At 36.6% G+C, this 23,321-nt stretch overlaps 1 protein-coding gene across 1 annotated transcript in view; it reads left to right on the top strand.

Annotated features, from left to right (window-relative positions):
* The window catches only part of alphaCOP (coatomer subunit alpha), a 59,092-nt gene that overhangs the window by 18,884 nt on the left and 16,887 nt on the right, over nt 1–23,321 (top strand). Inside the window, exons 4-5 of the mRNA XM_089101883.1 lie at nt 6,841–7,073; nt 16,495–17,965. Of these exons, the coding sequence (XP_088958009.1) occupies nt 6,841–7,073; nt 16,495–17,965 (1,704 nt within the window). The remainder of the gene's footprint in view (nt 1–6,840; nt 7,074–16,494; nt 17,966–23,321) is intronic.

The following is a 23,321-nucleotide window of genomic DNA, read 5'->3' on the forward strand; positions in this document are numbered from 1 at the left end:
CTGAGGATTATGAATATGATTTTTGAAAAGGGGGGAAGCCACCTTGCGGTTTTGTAGGAAACAATGAGGAGTGGCGCTCCTTGAGGAAATTATAGAATAGTAAACGACACAGGATTCTGATTAATGGATAATTCTTCCGGGCTCGGTATGTTTTGGTTGGCGTTTTCGGGCTGAGAAACCTCTTCCTGGGTAATCTATCTACAGTGGGTTGCCTTCCCGTAGTAGCATAATATTTTCAGGTATGAATATATAATGAGCCAGAGGTAATATACTTAAGACATTCTGTGCAGGATTTCGACTCTTGTTGATAGAAGAGCATCACCAAGTGTTGGAAACCATGTTTTGATCAAGATGGGCCAGGTTTGCACAAAACCTCCATTCATACTGGAGGTCCCGGAGACTTCTTACTGTCCGGTTCTAAGCCGGCTTAAGCGCTTCGGTGTAGACTTGAGAAGATGTGTTGGTCCCCGTCCTGTATTAAAAAAAAATGGTTTTTTCGACTGAAAGTAAGGAGTCACATTAAAACTTAAAACGAACAGAAATTATTATGTTTATGAAGGGGGTTGCCTCCTCCCCAACACCCCATTGTTTACGCTAAAGTTTTTTAGTACTTTTGAAAAAGGCTTCTTATTGTTCCAATTAAACAACCCTTGTGTTTCAGGAGTCGTTCTGAAAGAATTGGGGCAAAATTCAAATTCAAAGAGTGAGATGTTGAGGAGGAGGTAACCCTCTTCATATACGTAGTAATTTCTGTTGGTTTTAAGTTTTAATGTTGCTCTTTACTTTCAGTTGAAAAAACTTTGAGTTGAAACCCCTACGGAGAAATATCCTACCCATGAATATATCCTCTAGACAATTCATTCCCGGTGAAAATTTACCCAGGACAATTACCCTTAGCAACTCCACGCGTAAAATTGAGACGGAAAAGAGAAAGCAAGAAATAAAATAAAATTATATAGGAATTCTGGCAAATTCCCCCAGTGTATAATTTCCTCTGACAAGTTCACCTCGTTGAAACTTCCCTTCCCATGGAAAGTTGCCCCGTGAAAAAAAAAAACAGCAGAAAATTCGTCTTCCCACCCTATAATGTATGCATGCTTACCAATAACAAATATTATGCATAAACAATGGGCAATTTTTATAACTTAGACCTTTCCCCTGGGGCTATGGGGGATCATGTTATATCCAAAAGAATGGCTATTGGGCCTTTCAACTATGATGAATAAAATGGCTATCTCAAAATTTTAATCGGATGATTTTGGGGAAAAACGGGATGAGAGAGGGGGCCTAGTTGCCCTCCAATCTTTTTGGTCAATTAAAAGGGCACCAGAACTTTTAATTTTCACTTGAAAGAGCCCTCTCACGATATTCTTGGACCACTGGGTCGATTTGACCATCCCTGAACAAAACAACAAATAAACACCTATCCTTCATCTTTCTTCTGGTAATAAATACAAAATTCCACATTTTTGCAGATAGAGGCTTGAAACCTCTACAATGGGGTTCTCGGATACGCTGAATCTGATGGTGTGATTTTCAATATTCTATGACCTTTAGGGGGTGTTTCCTCCTTTTCTTAGAAAAAAATGCAAATTTTCTCTGACCTGTAACCTTTGAACCTTTGATGGGTAAGACTAAACTAAATGGAACTTATGTATTTAAAATCAGCAACTGGTATTTAAATCAGCAACTGGTATTTAACTGGTATTTAAAGATCATGAAAATCAGAATTTGGAATGTTACGACGTTAAAAAATAACTGTCGTATCAACATTTTGATTGACGAATTCAGAGGATTCGATCTGGACTTATTAGGAGTGTCAAAAATTCATATCCCAGGGGTAGGAAGCATGAAATTAGGTTATATAGAATTTGTTTACTCAGGCAGGAAGAATGGAATACTTAGACAGGGAGTATGGCTCATGATAAATAAGGAAGCTGCTCGTTTGGGCTGTCCAAAGTCTCGTTTGGGCTGGGAAGGTGTTAATAATAAAATACTTATCGTTCATTTTACGACTAAAAAGTTCAGGGTATCAGTTATAGTAGTATATGCCCATGCAGAACCGACTGAGGGAGATACTACGGACTCAGATGAATTGTACTTACAGTTACAGGAGCAAATAGGCAGGGTCCCAGGTAGAAATATGATGTTTTTATTTGGTGATATTAACGCACAGATTGGTAGAAATAGGGATAGATGTTATCCTAGCCTAGGTAAATCTGGTGTAGGAAAAGAAAAAAGCAATGGCTACAGACTTTTGTAGGTATAACAATCTAATTATAACCAATGCGGTGTTTGGTGATAAAATGGTCCATAAGTTAACATGGTATTCACCTCACGGTAAGACAGCAAGCCTTATTGATCATGTTATTGTAAACCGAAGACTGACAGTCCAATACAAGATTACTAGGGTATATAGGAATGCTGTTGTTGATGTTAAAAATCAAAATAGAGAGTTTAAAATTTGACAATGTGGAAGATGGACGGAATAATTTTAGGAAAACAATTTGTGAAGTTGCTGCTGGTGTCTTAGGGAAGAAAGTTAGGACTTCAGCTAGGAATACTATTGAAAAAGCTTTATGTTTAATGGAGAGAAGAAGGGGATTGTACAAGAATTATCTCAGTGATAAATTGTAAGAAAACAAAAGGAATGTAAAGAAAGTGTAGAAAGTATTGAAATATGAACTAAGTAGGTGTGGAGTGGACGCCATGAGTAAAATTGTCGAGGATCTGGAAGATACAGCTAGACGGCATAATAGTAAAATATTGTACGGGCATGTTAATAAATTGAGAGGGAATAGTCAATCTGTACTTGTCCCAGTTAAAGATAGGAACGGGGCCACAATTAGTGATAAGGAAAGAGTTCAAAAGAGATAGGCTGAAAATTTTGAGAATTTGTTAAACCGAGATAGGGTAGTATGAAATGATATAGAGGAAAATGAAAAAGTTCGTGATACCTTGGATGTGAAGGAAGATTTGTTTTGTGAGGGAGAATTAGCAACAATACTAAAAGGATTAAAAAATAATAATGCTCCAGGTGCTGAGTGTTGCAAATGAGTTTCTTAAATATGGCGGCTCTGAGGTTAGAAATGAGCTACTTAAGATTATGAATATGATTTTTGACAAAGGGGAAGTACCTAGCGATTTTAGCGACCTCAATTAAACCACTGTATAAGAAAGGTGATAAGAGTAAGTGTGGTAATTATTGAGGCATTAGTCTGGTGTCTATAGGTAGCAAATTACTTAGTAATATGATACTTTTTATACTGAGAGATGCTGTAGACAAAGTTATAAGAGAAGAGCAGTGCGGTTTTAGAAAAGGTAGAGGATGTGTCGACCAAATTTTCACTGTTAGGTAAATAATTTAAGAAGTTCCTGAGTTATCAGACACCTTTGGTCCTCAGTCTTATAGATTATGAGCAAGCGTTCGATTCTGTTGATAGAAGAAATTTAGCAAAGGTCTTATCCTTGTATGGTATACCACACAAATACATTAAAGTGATTAGTGCTATGTACGAGAATAACACTGCGGTTAAGGTAGGAATTTAGGTTAGCAGCTGGTTTTGTATTCAATCAGGAGTTGAGCAGGGTTGTGTTTTATCTCTCTTTAAATGGATTTTGTCTTAAGAAGCACGGGAAAGGCAATGGGAGACCAAGGAATCAAAAGGGGAGGAAAAACTCTCGTGGACGTAGATTATGCTGATGATTTAAGCATTCTAGATGAAAGTGTGAGCAAAATGAATGATTTTTTAGAGGTTTTGCAAGTTCAGGGTGCTAGAATAGGTTTGACAATTAATGTTAAGAAGACTAAGTCACTATGGCTAGGAATAAGGGAAGATAAAAAGGTGACGTTGGGTAACGAAAAAAATGATCTGGTGGACAGCTTCACTTACCTTGGTAGTATTATTAGTAAAAACGGTGGGAGTAGCGAAGATGTTACAAGTAGAATAGCCAAGGGTCAGAGTGTTTTTTCACAGGTAAAAATAGTTTGGAAGAAAGGAAGATAAGTCTGCAAACCAAGATTAGAATATTGGAAGCTGCAGTGATGATAGTTGTCAGATATGGTTCTGAAGCGTGGGCACGTCGAAATACGGATGAAGATTTACTAGATGTTTTCCAGAGAAATTGCCTATGGAGTTTTTCTGGGTACCCGGCTGACTGACCGTATTTCGAACAGTAGAGTAAGAAAAGTCCAGTCCAATCCCGCTTTCAACGGCTATAATGAGAGAAAGGTTGAGATGGTTGGGGCATGTTCTTCAGATGGAGGATGACACATTGCCAAAGATTCTCCTTTTCGGCTAACCGTCTAGCGCTAAGGGAAAGCAGGTCGTCCGTGGTTGGGATGGAAGGATGTTATAAAGAAAGATTTAAAGGAAATAGGAACTTCCTGGGAAGGTGTAAAGAGAGAGGCTTTGAATCGATTGGGATGGAGGAGGAAAGTGCGTATCTGTGTTGGTCCCAGGTGCTTTGGTGCTGTGGTGAGTTATTAGTAGCAGTAGTAGTAGTTTTAGACTTAGAGATTCTGTTGACAAAATAGGATTTTTGAAAAAGGCCAAGTACCTAGTGATTTTAGGAAAACCCTTATTAAACCACTGTATAAGAAAGGTGATAAGAGTGAGTGTGGTAATTATCGTGGCATTAGCCTGGTCTCTGTAGGTAGCAAATTTCTTAGTAATATGATACTTATTAGACTGAGAGATGCTGTAGACAAAGTGATAAGAAAAGAACAGTGCGGTTTTAAAAAGGGTAAAGGATGTGTCGACCAAATTTTTACTCGGAGATTAATAGTTTAAATGTGTCTGAATCATCAGACCCCTTTAGTCCTTAGCCTTATAGATTATCAGCAAGCGTTTGAATTAGCCAATAGAATTGCTTTAGCGAAGGTCCTATCACTGTATGGTATACAAGATAAACAGATTAAAGTGATTTGTGCTATGTACACGAATAACATTGCTGTGGTTAAGGTAGGAACTGAGGTTAGCAGCTGGTTTTGTATCAAATTGTTGGACTTTTGTCTTAAGGAACACAGGAAAGGCAATGGGAGGACACGGAACCAATTGGTCTCATGAATTTAGATTTTGCTGATGATTTTAGAGTCTTGGATGAAAATGTTCGCAAAATAATGATTTGGAGGTTAGAGGTCAGGGCGCAAGAATAGGCTTGGCAATTAATATTATGATGACTAAGTCGCTTAGACTGGGATTAAGTGCAGATGAGGAGGTCATGTTTGTAACGATAAGATCGATCAAGTGGATGGCTTCACTTACCTAGGGATTAATTTCCTAATTGTTGGAAAATAATAGGAAGAATCGGGTGGAGAAAAAGTAGGTTTCCTAAATTATAGGCGAATAAGATTGCTTACTTTTCATCACTAAGATCTTTACTAGCTGCTGAAACAAAAAAACGGTGAACTCCATTTTGTGTTGCGACAAATACTTTATTCAATGAAAATTTTTCTGTCATCAAAACAACCTTAGAAATTACATTAAAGGTTAAGAATAAAAGTTATAAAATAGTAATATAGAAGATAGCGTATCTTAGGAAAAGTCTAATTTTTGTAACTAAAGATTTCAACGCCAGGTTTATTTTCTTTGAACTTTTTGTGGGATTTCTCAGCAATTTGCTTGGAAAATCTAAATTTAACTGACGTTTGCTAGCAGAAACATTACACCAGTAAAATTTTTGTTAAGCTCCTTGGTGATTTGCTAAAAAAAAAAAAAAAAAAAAAAAAATCAAGTTTAGTACACATCTATAAGCTAAAACATCGCACAAGTGACAACGGAACGATTCTTTATTTTGAGAATAGCTGCTGCTCGATGTCTCTTTTCGTCAAGCTGATGTGTCTGTCAAGTACCTTTCTTAAGGATAGGATCTTAGTGTAAACTGCACATACAATTTGAGATAACAAAAGTCAACTGCAATTGATGAACCTAATGAATTACAGTTGAATCACAATGTAGATTTTAGGTTTGGAGAAGAAAAACATAGTTCCATCAACGAGAGAAGTGGACGAGCATTTGAGGAATACTGTTACTGCAAATCTGTTTGGAAAAGTTGTTGTCAAGTGTCTTTTTCAAGGCTACAATTGGGTTTTAAATTATACGTAAAATTTGTAACGGTCCCCTGCATTAATGAACCTAATACAGTATAATTGAATCACTGTAGTAAGTTTAAGAAAGAAAAATAAGAGCTCCATTGATAGGGACAATGAACGAGCAGTTAAGAAACGCTGTTGCTCCAGACCTGTTTAGACAAGCTGATATAGCTGTGGAGTACCTTCTTGAAAGCCATAGTTGTGGTGTAAATTGTGCATATAGTTTGTATTTAACAAAAGTCAATTACAATTAATGGACATAATACATTACTATTTAGTCACCATTTAGATTTTAGGTTTGACAAAAAAAAACCATAGCTCCATCATTGGGAGGAATACATGAGTATCTGAGAAACGCTGCTGCTCCAGACTTGTTTGGACAAGCTGACGTGGCTGTCAAATACACCTACTAGAGGGCCGTGACCGTGTTTTAAATTGTAAATACAATCTTCACATAGCAACAGTAGTTATAATTAAGGAACCTAATCCATTACAGTATCTAAAATTTAGGCTTAAGGAAGAAAAACACCACTATTAATGGGAAGGCACGATTAGGCTGAAGCACCATTATGCTTAAGGCGAACATCTGAAAATGCTTCTGCTTTATACCTCTTTCGACACTTAGCTGTCAATTACCTCCTTGAAGGTCATGATTGGGGTGTAAATTATACATACAGTTTGTTGATGGCCAGTCAACTGCAATTAATGAACCTAATACATTTTAATTGAAAGACTATAAATTTTAGGCTTGAGGAAGAAAAACATAGCCCCATCAATGGGAGGAATGGACGAGCATCTGAGAAACGCTGCGGCTCCAGACTTGTTTGGACAAGCTGATGTAGCTGTCAAATATCTTCTTGAAGGTCATGATCGTGGTGTTAATTGGGCTGCTTTCCATCCTAGTTTGCCCTTGATTATCTCTGGTGCTGATGATCGTATTGTAAAGCTGTGGAGGATGAACGAGACTAAAGCCTGGGAGGTAAGCATTTAACCAAAGAGAGAAAGATAAATTACTGTTTTATACTTCCTTGGTAAAAACTGTTCTTTAGAAGCTATTTTTTAATTTCTGACGTCAGTCGTCACTTTTTCAGTCGATCACTTTGTTCTTTAGCTGAAAGGGAAAAAACTCGTCGTTTCTTAGCCAGTTAAAAACATCAGCTATAACATTTTTTAGCCAGTAAAAAACTCGTATATCATATTTTTAGCCCGTAAAAAGACTGCAAATCCTTTTTTTTCTTTCTTTTTTTGTGAAAAGACAAAAAAGAAAAGAACCAAGGTTTTTGATTCAATAATTTACATTTAAACTGTCTATCTCTGTGATTAAACTTACATAATTGGCATTATAATTAACGTTTTCTTACAAGTACACTCTTTTCTCTGTTCTTACACTGTAAATCATATACCGCATTCACTGCCATCATCATAAACATTTTTTACAAACATAGCTAACTCTCTGTCTCTATTTTTAAAAGTAAACTCTCTGTTTCTCTGTTCTTTCACTGAAAACTATATACCGTTATCCTTTCATTTACCACAAACAATTTTTACCAGTAAACTGTGTTTCTCTGTTCTTGCACCGTAAACCTTATGCCGTAATCCTTGAAATAACTGTCTCAGAGTATGAGCATGACCTTTAGGCGTGATAAAGATTGTGTATTATTGCATATAAAATACTAATAGAATGTACTATTGTTTGCCGGATTTTTGAAATCCCATATCTAAGGATATACCCAGGATTTTTGTTCGTAGGAAGGGGGGGGGATGTACAAAAGAAAAATTTTCAAATACGCATCAAAAATTTGTTTGTATCTATTGTTGTTACGTTCTTATGAGTTGGAAAAAATGGGGGGGGGGGGATTGTCAATCAGTTGTGAAGGGAAGTAAAGGATATATGATTAATAAATTGAGCATAGAATATATTAATAGAATATATAATAGAATATCAGACTTTAGTCTTATCCATTAAAACCAAGAAAACGCACTCCTTCTTGTACCAAAATGAAGTAAGTTTGTCAGAAGAATTCTATGGGCTAAGGAATGAAATAGTATCCCTTCAGGCACTACTGCAACGGCCATATCCCGGTGTACTAATGGAGTTCCTAACCCCTCGTATATTATGGTCAATGGATACTGCAACGGCCCTATTCCGGTGTATACCAACATACGAGGGGATAGCAAGTCCAACAATACAACGGGATAGGGCTGTTGCAGTAGTGCCTAAAGGGATACTACTAACATCCAGGAGTCAATCCAGGATCCAGCAATAAAGTACGCGTGTATAACCCTCCTGAATATTCTTGATTCTATGAAATCTCAGTAGTGTTGTGCACATTTTGTCTGTTGAGTCCTTCATTTGAAACAAAAAAAATCAATAAAAACAGTTCTTGCAGGAAAGAACAACAATTCCAAGTTTTCTGTAAATGCAGGCAATTGTGGGATAATTTGCTGGGCCATTTCTTAGTACATTTTTATATAAAATAATATCTTAAGCGAAACTTAAGAGCAATGGGAGAACACTACGGTCCAGTGAAAGATTGACATGTTTTCTTAGAGGAGAAATGACGTATGACGAATGAATTCAACACCTTAGTTAGTATAGGAGTGGGGCCAAATGTGATGAATCTTATAAACGATTAGCAATCTTAATAATTTTCATAAAAAGATATTTACTGCTATAAAGGGCTCTTCGGGCAATGCCAAAAACAAAAACGCTTATTGACATAGTAAAAAAATACCTAACAATACCATAACATAATAATAAAACAGCAATAACAATAGCAAAAACAAAAACACACTTGATAAGCCACATAATACCATAATGATAACACAACAAAATAAGACTTAATACTCGCACACAAATTCATAATAGATAGATAGATATTAAATGCTTCAAAGCCACATGGGTCATGGCTACAAAAAGGAAAATAATAAACATCATATTTGATGCTGTTTCAGTGAACAGAAGGGTAAGAAGGCCTAAGATAAGATCTTAATTCGGGCTTAGGGTAGTCCTCTTACAAATACTGGGTGAAAACAAAGTAAGCCTATTTGCTATTGAAGTGAAAATTTTCGTTTTTGGACCAAGATGTATGCTCTTCCCCTGTCGAATGACCAAAATAGATTTTATTTTGATTCTTTTTTAAATTCTCGAAAAGTTCTTCTGTTTCCTTATATATAATCTGAATGTAAAACCATCGTATACAAGCATTTAGAAAGGAAATGCAAATAATCCAAAACTGATATTAGTTTTGCTAGATTTATGGCGCAAATTATTATTGTAATTACAGTTTTTTATCCATCGAAACAAGGTTAGCTGAATATTACGCCCTTTTAAACACTACACCAAAACGTGTAATTCATCGGAGAATAAACTCTGATAATCAACAATAAAGACGACCAGCAGTAGTATTTTGACGCTATATTTAGAGTCTTAGAGTATATTACATAATTTTCATTTGAAAAACGATAAATAAACGAAATTTTATTTATTTATGAATAAATGAAAATCTCTCATGCAACCAGAGTTAACACCTTGATATGGTTTTTGATATAAAGGACACTCTAGACGGTCCATTTTGATCAAAAGCTTCCGTCAATATTGATTAAAGCATGATTGACCGTATAGGAACCGATGAGTCATTCAAACCTTCTATCAATCACCGTCAACGCTTGACTCAACCGTCAAACAAGTTCCTAGATGGTCAACCACGCTTTAATCAATTGATTGACGGAAGCTTTTGATCAAAATGATTGACCGTCTAGGGTGTCCTTAAAACGTAACTGATAAAAATTTAGACAGCATACTTTGGCATAAGGAAAGGGGAATCATCCCCATTAGGTTACTATTAAAGATCCCCCCCTCTCCCCCACTCGTATTATAATGGAAAAATTGTTGCCTGAAAATGTTTATTGGTGATAAAGGCATCTGACTTTCCTCTTCCATGTGTCAGTTGAGGTAATATCAAATATCAGTTGGAAAAAAACTTTATTTTCTGCCCTCAAATTTTTGTTAATAACAAACCAAAATGTCTACTAATTAATTTCAAAAGATGTCTAGATAATTAAAATTAGCGAAACTAAGCTGCATTTTTTTGTAAAATAACTAGCTTCCTGCTTCTAATGTCATGTATACTACATAATATTATATATTTTTTCTACTTGAGGTTTTTTCGCTAGATTTTAGCTTAAATTAAAGAAAAACTTGGCTGTTTTGCATTTTAAGATTTTATTATATATCTTTCTCTTCTAATTTTTTTTTTATCCGGCTTTTTGTAATCAGTTTATAATAGGCAAAGCTACAGCATTTTGCACTGGCAAACCAGATTCCTAAAATGAGACTCGGTGGATTAAAGATTAAGGATTAAAGGTGGATTTATTATCGATGGATTAATGAAGTTAACAAAACGAAGTTTACGAAATTAGAGTGTTGAATTACAAACTGTGGAACAGCAAAAATATACAAACTGAACCTTCCACCCGGCAAAATCCAAAATCTTTTTCAAGTGAAATATTTATATTGACTGTTTGAATTATGAACTCACGATCCCTATTGTGATTAGAACAGCATTTGCATTATCTAGAGCAATGGTTTATTATCTGTGGTGCATTATCTAGAGCAGTGGTTCCCAAATGATTTACGGCCATGCCTAACCTAGGCAGCCATGGCAACCTTGGCTTTACCAGCCATGCCCAACATTCTTAAATCCTGATGCTCCCCTCTTGATGTTTCAATTTTGTTATTCTAATTTTACGCGGATTCGCCTGAAGGAAGCTTAAAAGGCCTTTGACTTGGTAATCTTTTTTGGGGTCGTCCTCTAGGCATATTTGATACTAATGAAAAATATTGTCTGACTACAACAACTTTTGTACAATGTATATTTAGATATTTTTTTTAGATATTTATTGCAATAAAAGCCACTTTGGGCCATGGCAAAAAAGGAAAATCACACAAAATAATAGCACATGATTATAACACTCATAGCAAAGTATGGTAGCCTACATAACAATAATAACAACGCAAAATTACAAAACATTACAAAAACATAATAAAGCACACAATATCATTAAACTAACATAAATAGATAGATTTATGTTACACCTATCAAGGGCCATGACTAAAAAAAAAAAAAACAAGAAAACAACTTACACACATTCAACAATACTTTCCACACTCACCCCACCCCTTTTAAAAAAATCTATCTCTATGTGACATACCCAATTTTATATACTTTGCTATCATTCTTATTGTCCCATAATTTTTTGATCCCATTACTGAAACCAACCACTCACTTGTCCCCACAATGACAAAAAATAGTTCATTCCTCAAATCCTGTAACTCGGGACAAAGGGCCGTGAAGTGAAGCAGATCCTCACCATTTTCTCCGCACATAGGGCATGAGTAAGGACCCTCCTTTACCCTTACCCTCCCTGAATATTTTCTCCTTTCTCTAAGTGCTAGAAAATTACCCCTCCCTGATATATACCACTTAATTTCTTCACTATTTAAACCCACTTTGAAATAATTATCATATACCCAGACCTCCTTCCATTGCCGGTAAATGCCGAGGGACACCGAGGCTGCGACCTCACACTGCCATTTCTGACTCTCCTGATCTTCAATCACTCCCTTTACTAGTTTTGCTACATTTCCTACTTCCAGCCCTATCCCCTTCCCTTCATTTCAAGCACCTGATAACCCAGAACTATTTAAGATTGATTTCACCTGGGAAGCCCATGAACATTTCCTTCTATCCTGCAACACCTCCAGATAAGCTGCATTTACTAACCTATTATTCTGTAAACCAATCAACTTTTCCCAGTATCCTATCATTCTAACCAATCTTTTTACCCTCAATGAAAACAATACTAGATCACCCTTTAACACCAGATTATTAAATTTCCCGCTTAGCCCTAAAAGTCTCCTCAAATGTCCTAAATAAATTCTCTCTATTTTTTCCCCTTTTTCAAAACCCCAAACTTCCCCACCGTAACTCAATGTTGGGCCTACCTTCGTCTTAAATATTCTCTTCTACAGTTTAATATCTGCTGGTCCTAGATGCCTAAGGGGACTCTTCAATAACGCCCATGAAGCCTTATGACCCTTCTAACTCGCTATTTGCACCTGATCATTCCATTTTCCTAAACTTGTGAACTTACATCCAAAATAAATATAATCCTTAACTTCATTCATCTCTTTCCCTTTAAAATAAAACTTATTCTTTTCCCTTTCATCATTTCCAAAAACTAATATAACTGATTTTTCAATATTTACAACTAATTTTTTACTCTCCAGACAACTATCCAAAATCTCTAAAATGTTTTGCAAATCCGGAGCCGATTTCGGAAGCAATACTATGTCATCTGCAAATAATAAACAAAACAGCTCCAGCGACATTAATTTTAACATAGGGACATTTCTCTTTCTAAAATACTGCTCAATATCATTAATAAAAAGAGAAAACAAACGCGGTGATAGAGTACATCCCTGTTTGAGGCCTACATTACTTAAAACTGGCCTAGAATAAGAAATACCTACCTTCACTACTACTTTAACCACCTCATACATTTTCATTATAACTTCTACTAACCTAATTGGCAATCCTAATTTCACCAACACCGCTTTCAACAAACTCCTTGAAACTTCGTCAAATGCTCCCCTAATGTCCAAAAACGCCGTATATAGCCTATTTTTCCTATGCCCCGTATATTTACTAGCTAAAGCCTGTAAACAAAATATTTGATCAATTGTACTATAGTTTTCCCTAAACCCTGCCTGACATTCAATTAATATACTTTTATAATGCAACCATTTATCCATCCTATTAGAAAGGACCCTACAAAATAGCTTACTGATAGAACTTCCTAAACTTATCCCCCTATAGTTCTTGTGTAGGTTTCTTTCTCCTTTCTTAAATAATGGGATCATAATCGATATCTGCCAATTTTTTGGCCATAGAGGTGTACTTAGAATTGCCGAGAATATCAATGCAAGCACTGGCATTATCCATGCTCTTGACCATTTCAGCAGCTTAGTTGGTACTCTGTCGAAGCCCGGTGCTGAATTCCCTCTCATGCTTTTGAAGGCGTGCCATATTTCCTCCTGTCCAACTGGTTCCAGTAGTTTAGCGTCCTCTGAATCCAACTCATAATCGGCTGTTTCTTCTAAACTATTCATCTCCTCATCAGCTCTCTCTTCGTCCTCTTCGGTGTATAACTCTTTATATTTTTGTTCTAAGTATTCTGGCCAGTTATCGGCGTGAGGGACTGAATCAGTCAACTTTCTATTTTCTGTTGATTTCCTAATTAACTTCCAGAACTCCGTTGCATCATTCACGCTAAATTTCTCCCGTATTTTTAGGCTCTCTTCCTCTTCAGAACGTCTCTTCTTCAACTTAAGTAGCCTTTTATATCCCCTTCACTTGTCCCTAAAAACCTGCAAATTATTTTCCAGATCAACTGTACTACTAGCCTTAAGCAATCTAAAAGCTACTAAAACCTCCTTCTTCTTTTCCTCACAATCCTTATCAAAAAAAACTCATTAAACCAATACTTCTACCATTTTTTCTCCTGCATGCCACCTTAGTTCCAATCTTATACAAAACCCCCGACAAAAAATCAACAGAACCTGCTATATCCCCTTCCCTTGCCATATCCTCACTCTTCTGAATAAATGAATCCAGCCCTTTATCTTCAACTAGTACCTTTTTCAACTTCTCCTCACTGTCATTATCAAACCTTAGACCTTCCCTCCAATCAAGCTCATTATCCATCTTTCCCTTAGCCCCTAACTTCTTTGTCCGGCTCTCTGCCCATCCTCCCCCTCCTAATATAACCCTAATAAGCAGGTCACCTGACCCAGTCAGCACCATTACCTCAAAATCTACACAACAAGAAAAAATCTCCCGACTAACAACCCCATAATCTATAACACTTGGAAATTTGCCCGAAAAACATGTAAAATCCCCCACTCCTTTATCCTTCCCTGTCCTCCCATTCAAAATAACCAAATTCTGCTTCCCACAAAAATCAAATAGTTTTTTACCCCAATTATTCTTTCTCCTATGACCGTCCTTACTCGTCCTCCTCACAACCGGCGGCTCAATCATATCAACTCCATTAGTTTTTTCTAGTTCGAGATCCACCTCCTCCTCAGGGGCTCCTTCGTCCTCCCCTGTATATCCGTTAAAATCCCCTGGAAAAATAAAATAATCGGACGGAAACTGTTCTGAAAAACGATCCATATCATTTTCTAATATCTCTTAGGTATCCTCATCACTAAAAGTGCTAGTTTCCGGCGGTAAATACACTGAACAAAAGATAAACGAGTAAAGATAAACTAAAGGTACTCGCACCCATACTAGATTACATGAAACACTTTTCAACCGAGATAAATTTCGCCATCTATTCGTTATCAATAATGTCACTCCTCCATAAGTTCTACCATTCTGCGATCGCTTACTTTGTGATCCAAAATAAGAAAACCCTTCTATTCTCTCCTCTTTTTCCAGCCACGTTTCTACTAATGATACAACTGAAAAATCACAACATTTAAGAAGACACTCTAATTTAAGATACGAAAAGCCCTGAACATTCCAATGCGCTAAATGACACTCGTAAATTGCAACATGGCCCTGCTTATCCTATCCACTATTTGAGCCAATGGGTTGTGACGAGTTAAATAGCCGCCTAGGCTCCATTTTATTAGGGTCGTCAGCTCTATTCGACTTGCTCTTCTGTCTTAGGTGGTCATCTGCGCTAATAATTTGTAGGCTATTACGTTTGGGAGCCCCCACAGGCCCGACAAAAGTTGATGTGGAGCCTTTTTTTAATAACCGGATTTTCACTGTTCACCCCATTTATTTCGTTATCGCTACTAAGCTCCTCCGCTATACTAAAGAAAGATTGAATTGAGGATGAAGATCCAGAACGCGATCTTGAATTGCAAGGTTCCTCCAGGTTAAACCGATTATTTTCAGAAACAAAACTCTTTACTAAACTTTTTTGTGGCACTGATAAAGACCCAGGTTCACGGAGAAACTTTTGCCCAAAATTTTCCTTAAAATGGGTCATGTTACTCGTTTATGACTCTATATTAGGGGCATTCGTAACTTCAACTACAGACTGCTTATCAAAGCTATACGTAAAACACTTTTGACCAATATATAACTTTGTCCCTCTTAGTCTTGCTTCTCTATTTTCTCCTCTAGCCCGTTCAAGAAAAGGCTTTAGGTGGTTACGAATAGACAATTCACGCTTTATATAATCGGGACTAACACCAGACCCGCCCTTTTCAGGTGCGCACTTGCACGCAATATAGTATCACGAATGTAGCCACTTGTAAACTTAACCAGTACCGGTCGCGTGCCGTGTTTAGCGTATAGCCGAAAAATTTCTCTAATGTCCATCATTTTCAGCCCTAAATTTTGCACATGTAAGTTTAGTGCTCTCATTACATCTTCTCCTAACGAAGAACCTTTGTTTGTAGGATCGAAATTATACAGGACCAAATTACACTTTTTAGACTCATTTTCTAGTCTTTGCAATTTTACGTTAGTAGCCGACATTTCAGCTTGCAAACTTAGGTAATCTTTCTTCAATTGTGACGTATCCTCCGAGAACTTGTCTACTGTCGAATCAATTCGCAACGAAATAGCAGATAGGTCGTTTCTCAGTTCTTGAACCTGCAATGAAACTATTTCTATTCCGTTCAATTTTCGATTAATTTCTTGTAGAGTTTCAGCAAAATTAAAAGAAGCCAAAATTAATCCAGAAATATAGTTATAATAATTAGAAAGATTACTTATCTTTTTTTGAGGGCTGGGCCTCACAAAAGCATCCGAGTCACTATTCCAGTGCCTGTAATTATTTACAGAAAATTTCCACTTAACATAGCAAGATTTATAAAGTAAGATTTCCACTTAACATAACAATTCTTGTCAATGGGAACTGTTATTTCAAGTTATTTCACAGCCTGTGTACTTAGATGTAAGCGGAATGAATGCTGATGAAAACTGGGTCAAGTTCAAAGAAACTAGATTTCAATTTATAATCCTCTTAGCTAACTAGGTGTTATCTCTTTGAACTGTGAATCAATACTGAATGACTCATATAATGTCGTTGGAATACTATCAAGTAATTTTTGCTCTTTAAAAGCATATGAATGTGACGTCGTTCCAATGATTTTTTTTTTTCAAAATCAAGGCTCTAAAGTATAGTTAGCCGAAGGGTGCAGGTCCTGTCCATGATCCACCAAAGTAGTGCCATTCCCAACGATGGGACCTGCGCCCTACGCTGGAAATCACGGATCTAGAGTGTCAGTGCAACGGTTATCTACAATCCAGATTACGAACTTATTATCTGCTTTGTCCGAGGAAAAGACCTCTAATATATTTGTTTTTTAGGTTGATACTTGCCGTGGCCACTACAATAACGTCTCCTGTTGTCTCTTTCATCCTCGTCAAGATTTAATTATATCCAACTCTGAAGATCGATCTATTCGAGTATGGGACTTGCAGAAGCGAACATGTCTTAAAACATTCCGTCGTGATCAAGATCGCTTCTGGGTAATGGCAGCTCATCCAACACTGAACCTTTTCGCTGCCGGTCATGATTCGGGAATGCTGATTTTCAAGCTGGAAAAAGAAAGGCCTGCCTATACAGTACATGGCAATCTCCTTTATTACATCAAAGATAAGCTGCTGAGGAGATTGGACTTTACAACTGGGAAAGACGTTGGGATAATGCAAGTAAAAGTGGGGCGTACTAATCCAACGTCCTTGTCATTTAACCAATCGGAAAATGCTATACTCGTCTCAACTCGAGACAGCTTAGAGAATTCATCATATGATTTATATACTATTCCAAGGGAAGGAGATACCCAAAATCCTCCAGAACCTATTGAATCAAAAAGATCGCAGGGGTTGACTGCTTATTGGGTCGCTCGTAACCGCTTCGCCGTTTTGGATCGTAGCCAAGGCATCATCATCAAAACAGAGAAAAATGAAACGTCTAAAAAAGTATCGATTTCCCCGCAAAGTCCAGAAGAAATTTATCCAGCCAATCCAGGGATGCTTTTAGTTCGTGACCTTGAAGGTGTGAGCCTCCATGATATCCAGCAAAGAAAGGTCATCGCCACCGTCAAACTTGCCAAATGTCGCTATGTTGTTTGGTCATCTGATATGAATCTTGTAGCACTTATGGCTAAACATAACATAGTCATTTGTGATAAGAAACTGGACACAATTTGTCAAATTCATGACAATTCTAAATTGAAATCAGGTGCGTGGGACGATTCTGGTGTTTTTATATATACAACATCGAATCACGTCAAATACTGTTTGACTAATGGGGACTCTGGCACCATTCGTACAATTGAGTTGCCTGTTTATTTAACAAGAATAACTGCAAAGACAATCTACTGTCTTGATCGCGAATGTAAACCGAGAATTTTGACCATTGATCCAGCTGAATATAAATTAAAACTGGCTCTTGTTCAACGGAAGTATGAAGACGTTTTGCAGATGGTCCGTAATGCCAAACTCGTTGGTCAGTCAATGATATCGTATTTACATAAAAAGGGGTATCCAGAAGTGGCATTGCATTTTGTGAGTGATGAGAAAACACGCTTTGCTTTGGCTATCGAATGCTCTCAAATTCAAGTGGCAAAGGAGGCCGCAATGGTTCTCAACAATAAAGCTTGTTGGGAGAAACTGGCTGAGGCGGCAAAGGGACAAGGGAATCATGAGGTGGCTGCTGAGTGCTATAGACGGACCAAGAACTTCTCAAAATTGTCTCATTTATATTTTGTTACTGGTCAATTGGACAAGCTGAAGAAAATGAGCTTGGTTGCTGAGAAGCTTAAAGATTATCAAGGTAATTCTTTTTCAAAACTTGAAAGGGCTTCTTGTATAAAACCCTAAAAAACTTGTTCATAATGCAGGCAAAATTTTGCTGTTGTTGCAGATAAAATGTACAAAAAAATTTGCTTTCATCTGGATTATTTTTTTCAAGCATCTTTTTTTTAATATTTTCTTCTTTTTTTGTTACTTTTTGGGGGAGTATGTTTTTTAATGCAGATGAAATTTTGCTGTTGCTGTAGATAAGATGCAACAAAAAAATACTTTCAACGGTAGTATCTTTTTTTCTATTATTTTTCACTTTTTTAATATTTTCTTTTTTATTACTTTTTTGGGAATACCTTATCTTAATGCAGGTGAAATTTTGCTATTGTTACAGACAAAATATACAAAGAAAATTTGCTTTTCATCTGGAGTACCTTTTTTTCAAGTTATGCACTCTATGAATGACACCAATAAAATATTTGGAGAAACTTAACGATCATGTCTCAAAATTGCAAAAAAAAGTCTTCTCGATATGTTTATGGTTTACTTGTAAAAGTTTTTTCTGTGTTGAATCGCTTGATGAAAACGTTCATTATAAGTTTCTTAATTCATTCCTGCTTTGGTGTAATTTGATTTCACTTCACTAAATTTAAAAATAGCAACAGCTCATTGCCGCAAAAGCCGCTTGAGTGCAACAGCAGCGCAAAACTGTTTATTAATTTTGTTCTTGGGCCATTGTATTCTTTTCAGCTATGAATAAAATTAGCGTGCGTTTTTCAGTTGAAGCTAATCTCTATGTCTAATTACTCTAATTTACCAAAGGCAAGCCTACATTTGACTTCTAATAATTAGACTAGCTATTAACTAGGCTATTCGGTACTTGTGCATTATACTCTACACAGCGCTATAGACTGTTCAAGCAAACCAGACATGGAAACCCGTCAAACGGGTATTTGCTATCTAAATTGATTGTAAAGCGTGGTTTCTTATCGAGTTTGCAATATTTAAACGATTGTTTGTCAGGGTCTAGTGGGGGAAAAAGCTACCTAGGTTAGGTTAGGTTACGTATTTAATATTTGCTATGCTATACCCCGCACCCCCTCCCCCCTAATGTGCAAATATATAGCCCAAATTTGTTTCTAAATTATTATATATTCATCCTATTTTATTTTATTTCATTAGCATTGACTAAACCTGACTTCTTTCGTGTGTAGAGTATAATGCACAAGTACCGGTTATTCTAATAAATAGACTAGCCTACACTTGACTTGGACGTAGGAGGAAGACCTCTGAGATTCCCCTCCCCTCACCATGCCCGGAATCTTTGGACTTTTTTGTTGTCCTACAATTTTATGTAATTATAATTATTATTATTATTTATTTATTACCCTTCAAAAAAAAATGGTACAAAAGACGGAGTATCACTAAAAAAGAAAAAAACACAAAAAAAAACACATTGAACAAATTACAAAGACGAGAAACAAAAACTCAGTTATACACTGCACTACAGGTATGTAACATATTTTACTTTTTAGAAAGCAAAGGACGAGGCACTAGGGCGAACAAAATTAAATGGACAGCGATTCACTGCCGTAGCAAACGGTGCCAAGGGTGGGAAGAAACTTTCGCGTTGTACCGTTTAATTTGTTCAATTATAGCTGCCGTCGTGTTTGCAATTTTAAAATTTTTAACAAGGTGCGAATTTCTTGTCCACGGCGGGAGCCGCAACAAGAACTTCGCATACTTAAAAAAGAGGAAATGGGGAAGGGATAATGCGTTATAAAGTCGAGCCAGAATTAAACGGTTGAAACGGATTTCAGATGAAACTATTCTACTGTAAGCAAAAGCCAGGTGTTTACAGAGATGATCAATAAGAAGGGAGTGGGTAGTTTTGAGATCCTTTCCAATTGGTAAACCAAGGTAAATAATTTTCGGGACTACAGACAGCTACAGACAGTTCTCCCAGCCTCACAGACGAGACCTCTTCTTGGCGCCAGCTGAACAGAAGAATCTCCGACTTCTGCGGGTTAAATTCAAGGCTAATGCGACTGTAATTTGATTGTAGTGTAGAGAAGGTGGTCTCTGTACCTGCGACTGTGAGGCTGGGGTTCAGAATGTCATCGGCGTAGGCTATCATTGTAACGTCTATGCCACGAGCTATGTATGTTGTCTCGAAGTAGACTTTGGCTCATTAATACAGTCATTAAAGTCACAAGGAGATGTGACTGATCCTTATCGAGTACCCTTTTTTACTGAGACTACAGGATTCCCTCGGTAGGACAGCATCACGTCTGGTGTATATTCAGCGAGGGCTCGACCATGGCCAGGAAGTAGGAGTTCAGCGTGTAGGTGGTCGTACATGTCTTTAATGGGTAGTAGGATGTCCTTCTGTACACCTCTTTTTCCCATATCCAGAATAAGTTGATCATGGAGAAGTGAGTCGTAGGCACGGCGGACGTCATGTAGTCCTATAACAATGGACTCCTTTGATTCATCGGCGTCAATCAAGACTGAAGCCAAAGCAGAAACGGCGCGGCCGCAGCCAAGATCCTTCTGGAACCCAAACTGATAAGGGGGAGTCCAGCATTTTTCCTGAATTTCATCAATTACCAAAAGTTGGAAGACTTTGGTGCCACTGCATTGGTGCCACTGTGATCGGTCTGAACGAAGCAGTCTGTTTTTTTAGCTATTTTCTGGTCCTCCCCAGATAAATCCAAACGTGTTTGTTCCAATATTCGTGACAACAGGAAAGGACGTATAAATACGTTTCGGGAAATTTAGAGAGAAAAAAAGCTCCTTAGTATCGATATTGATATTCTGATATGTCGGAGGTAAAATATTGAAACCTCGGAGAATCATATCCTCTATGCCTAATCGTAAATTTCTTTATCGCTGGCTATGCTGCGATGGAATTTGCATTATTCACACGACAATTTTGACGTCAAGATTCAGGCAATCTTATTTGTCAGCTGAAAAATAACTATGCCAAACTGTTGACTGACTATAGTCATAAATTTTTTTTACTGTATTAATGTTTTCCTTGTAGCTTTACACTGTGGCGGTATTTGTAATTTACATCGAAGGATAATAACATTGTGTGTTTTTATTTGAGATAAGGGTTTAGTTGTCTATGTGTCTCTGTATTTGCTTTTTTTCTTTTTTAGTTTAATTTATTCCGCTCGTTTTGTTTAAAAGTGGGTTAGAAATGAAATGTTATTATTACTATAATCCCACAGAGAGGAGATTCGAAGCTTTACTGAGAATCATATTCAAAACAGAGTTGTGGAGTGTCAATTTTGACATATCTCTGACCCAGTTGACTAATAACATGACAAGTAATTTCTAAGACTGCACTGGCCATGCATCAAAATGAAAAAAAGTGTAAAGAAAAAAACGAGGACAATTCCAGCAAGAGAAAATTGTCCTTGTTTTTTTCTGCTTCGCAAATTTTTCTTCGATTTTTAAAGAAGATTACCAAAGTTAAGAATACCAAAGTTAAGAATCATATTAAAAACAAAGTTGTGGAGCGTCAATTTTGACATATCTCTGACCCAGTTGACTAATAAAATGACAAGTAATTTCTAAGACTGCACTGGTCATGCATCAAAATGAAAAAAAGTGTAAAGGAAGAAGAAACGAGGACAATTCAAGCCTGAGAAAATTGTCCTTGTTTTTTCCTGCTTCGCAAATTTTTCTTCGATCTTTAAAGAAGATTACCAAAGTTAAGGCTTTTTCCCGCCGTCTAATTGTTAGCTAATAATGCGCATCTCTATGCCTAAAATATATTCGTATAATTCATGGTATTTCCAGTTTTTACTGTTATGTATGACTATTCCTTTTCCCTTCTTTTGTTGTGTGCTTATTCCTTTCCCTTCTTTTTCTTTTTGTTTATTTGATTAATTTTTTTGTTCATATTATCTATAATAAGGACTATTATGATGCAAGGACTTGAAATCCTTTGTCCGTGAAGAAAGGGGCTTGAGTCCTGGTGTTGATTCTTTGGTTTGGGACAGGGGTCAGTGTCTTGACTCTGTATACTCAGCCAGAGTCGATCCAGCTCTAAATGGGTACCTGGAGAAATCTGGGGAAGGTAATCAGGAAGGGCTGTGCGAAAGCACAGGATGGCTGATCCCCCCCCCCTCTCTTATTGCGCTTCCTGGCTGAAAGACCATGAAACGGAGATTAGCACCTCTGATAGGGACTGTAAAGTCCAATGCCGGAGTCTTTAACTTGTTTTTACCTTTATCATAAATTATCGCTGGCAATCTTTTTGATCTCATTCCTGAGTTTGAGATCTTGGAAAAATATATATATATCATGATTTTTTGAAAGTATATTAAGTGCATGCTTTAATTTATGTCTTGGTTTTTTTAACCTTTAGTTTTTTCGCAAATAAATTTGGAGACACTGTCAAGTTCTCAGTGGAAGCCCTTTTATGAACTGGTAAAACTTGAAAAATTGTTATATTTTATTAAAAATTAAATAATTAAATTTCGTAATACTTTTAACGAGGACTTAAGAGAATCTCATATTTAATCAGAAATACTAACGAGAGTTGAAGTGTCGAGGTCACTTGGCCGTTTCCCCTTGATGAAATTTGCCACCTTTTATTTACATTTTCCATGTTATTTTTCTTAATTTTGTTTTTTGTTTGTTTTGTTTGTTTTTTGTTTGTTTTGTTTGTTTTTGTTTAATTTTGTTTGTTTTTCTTAATTTTGTTTTCCCATTAATATGCAAAAATCAAAAGGAAAGTTATGTATTATTATATTAGGGCTTCAAGTATTAGTTACTTCAGTTTTTAAAGGCCTTATGGTTTCAAATTAAACGTATTGTCTTTATTCTTAGGTCAATTCCAAAGTGCGTTTTTGCTTTAAAGGCCTTGTGGTTTGAAATTAAACATATTGTCTTTATTCATAGGTCAATTCCAAAGTGCGTTTTCGCTTTAAAGGCCTTATGGCCTTATGTTTATCTTTTTAATGGCCTTATGGTTTCCAATTAAACATATTGTCTTTATTCTCAGGTCAATTCCAAAGGGCGCTTTTGCTTTAAAGGCCTTATGGCCTTATTTTTATCTTTTTAATGGCCTTATGGTTTCCAATTAAACATATTATCTTTATTCTTAGGTCAATTCCAAAGTGCGTTTTTGCTTTAAAGGCCTTATGTTTATCTTCGTAATGGCCGTAGGGTTTCCAATTTAAGATATTATCTTTTTTCTCAGGTCAAATCCAAAGTGCGTTTTCGCTTTAAAGGCCTTATGGCCTTGTGTTTATCTTCGTAATGGCCTTAGGGTTTCCAATTAAACATATTTTCTTTATTCTTAGGTCAATTCCAAAGTGCGCTTTTGCTTTAAAGGCCTTATGTTTATCTTTGTAATGGCCGTATGGTTT

This window comes from Artemia sp. Qi Xiang Cuo, chromosome 15 (genome assembly GCF_049724085.1).
Source record: "Artemia sp. Qi Xiang Cuo chromosome 15, ASM4972408v1, whole genome shotgun sequence".
In the NCBI taxonomy this organism is placed as follows: Eukaryota; Metazoa; Arthropoda; class Branchiopoda; order Anostraca; family Artemiidae; genus Artemia; species Artemia sp. Qi Xiang Cuo.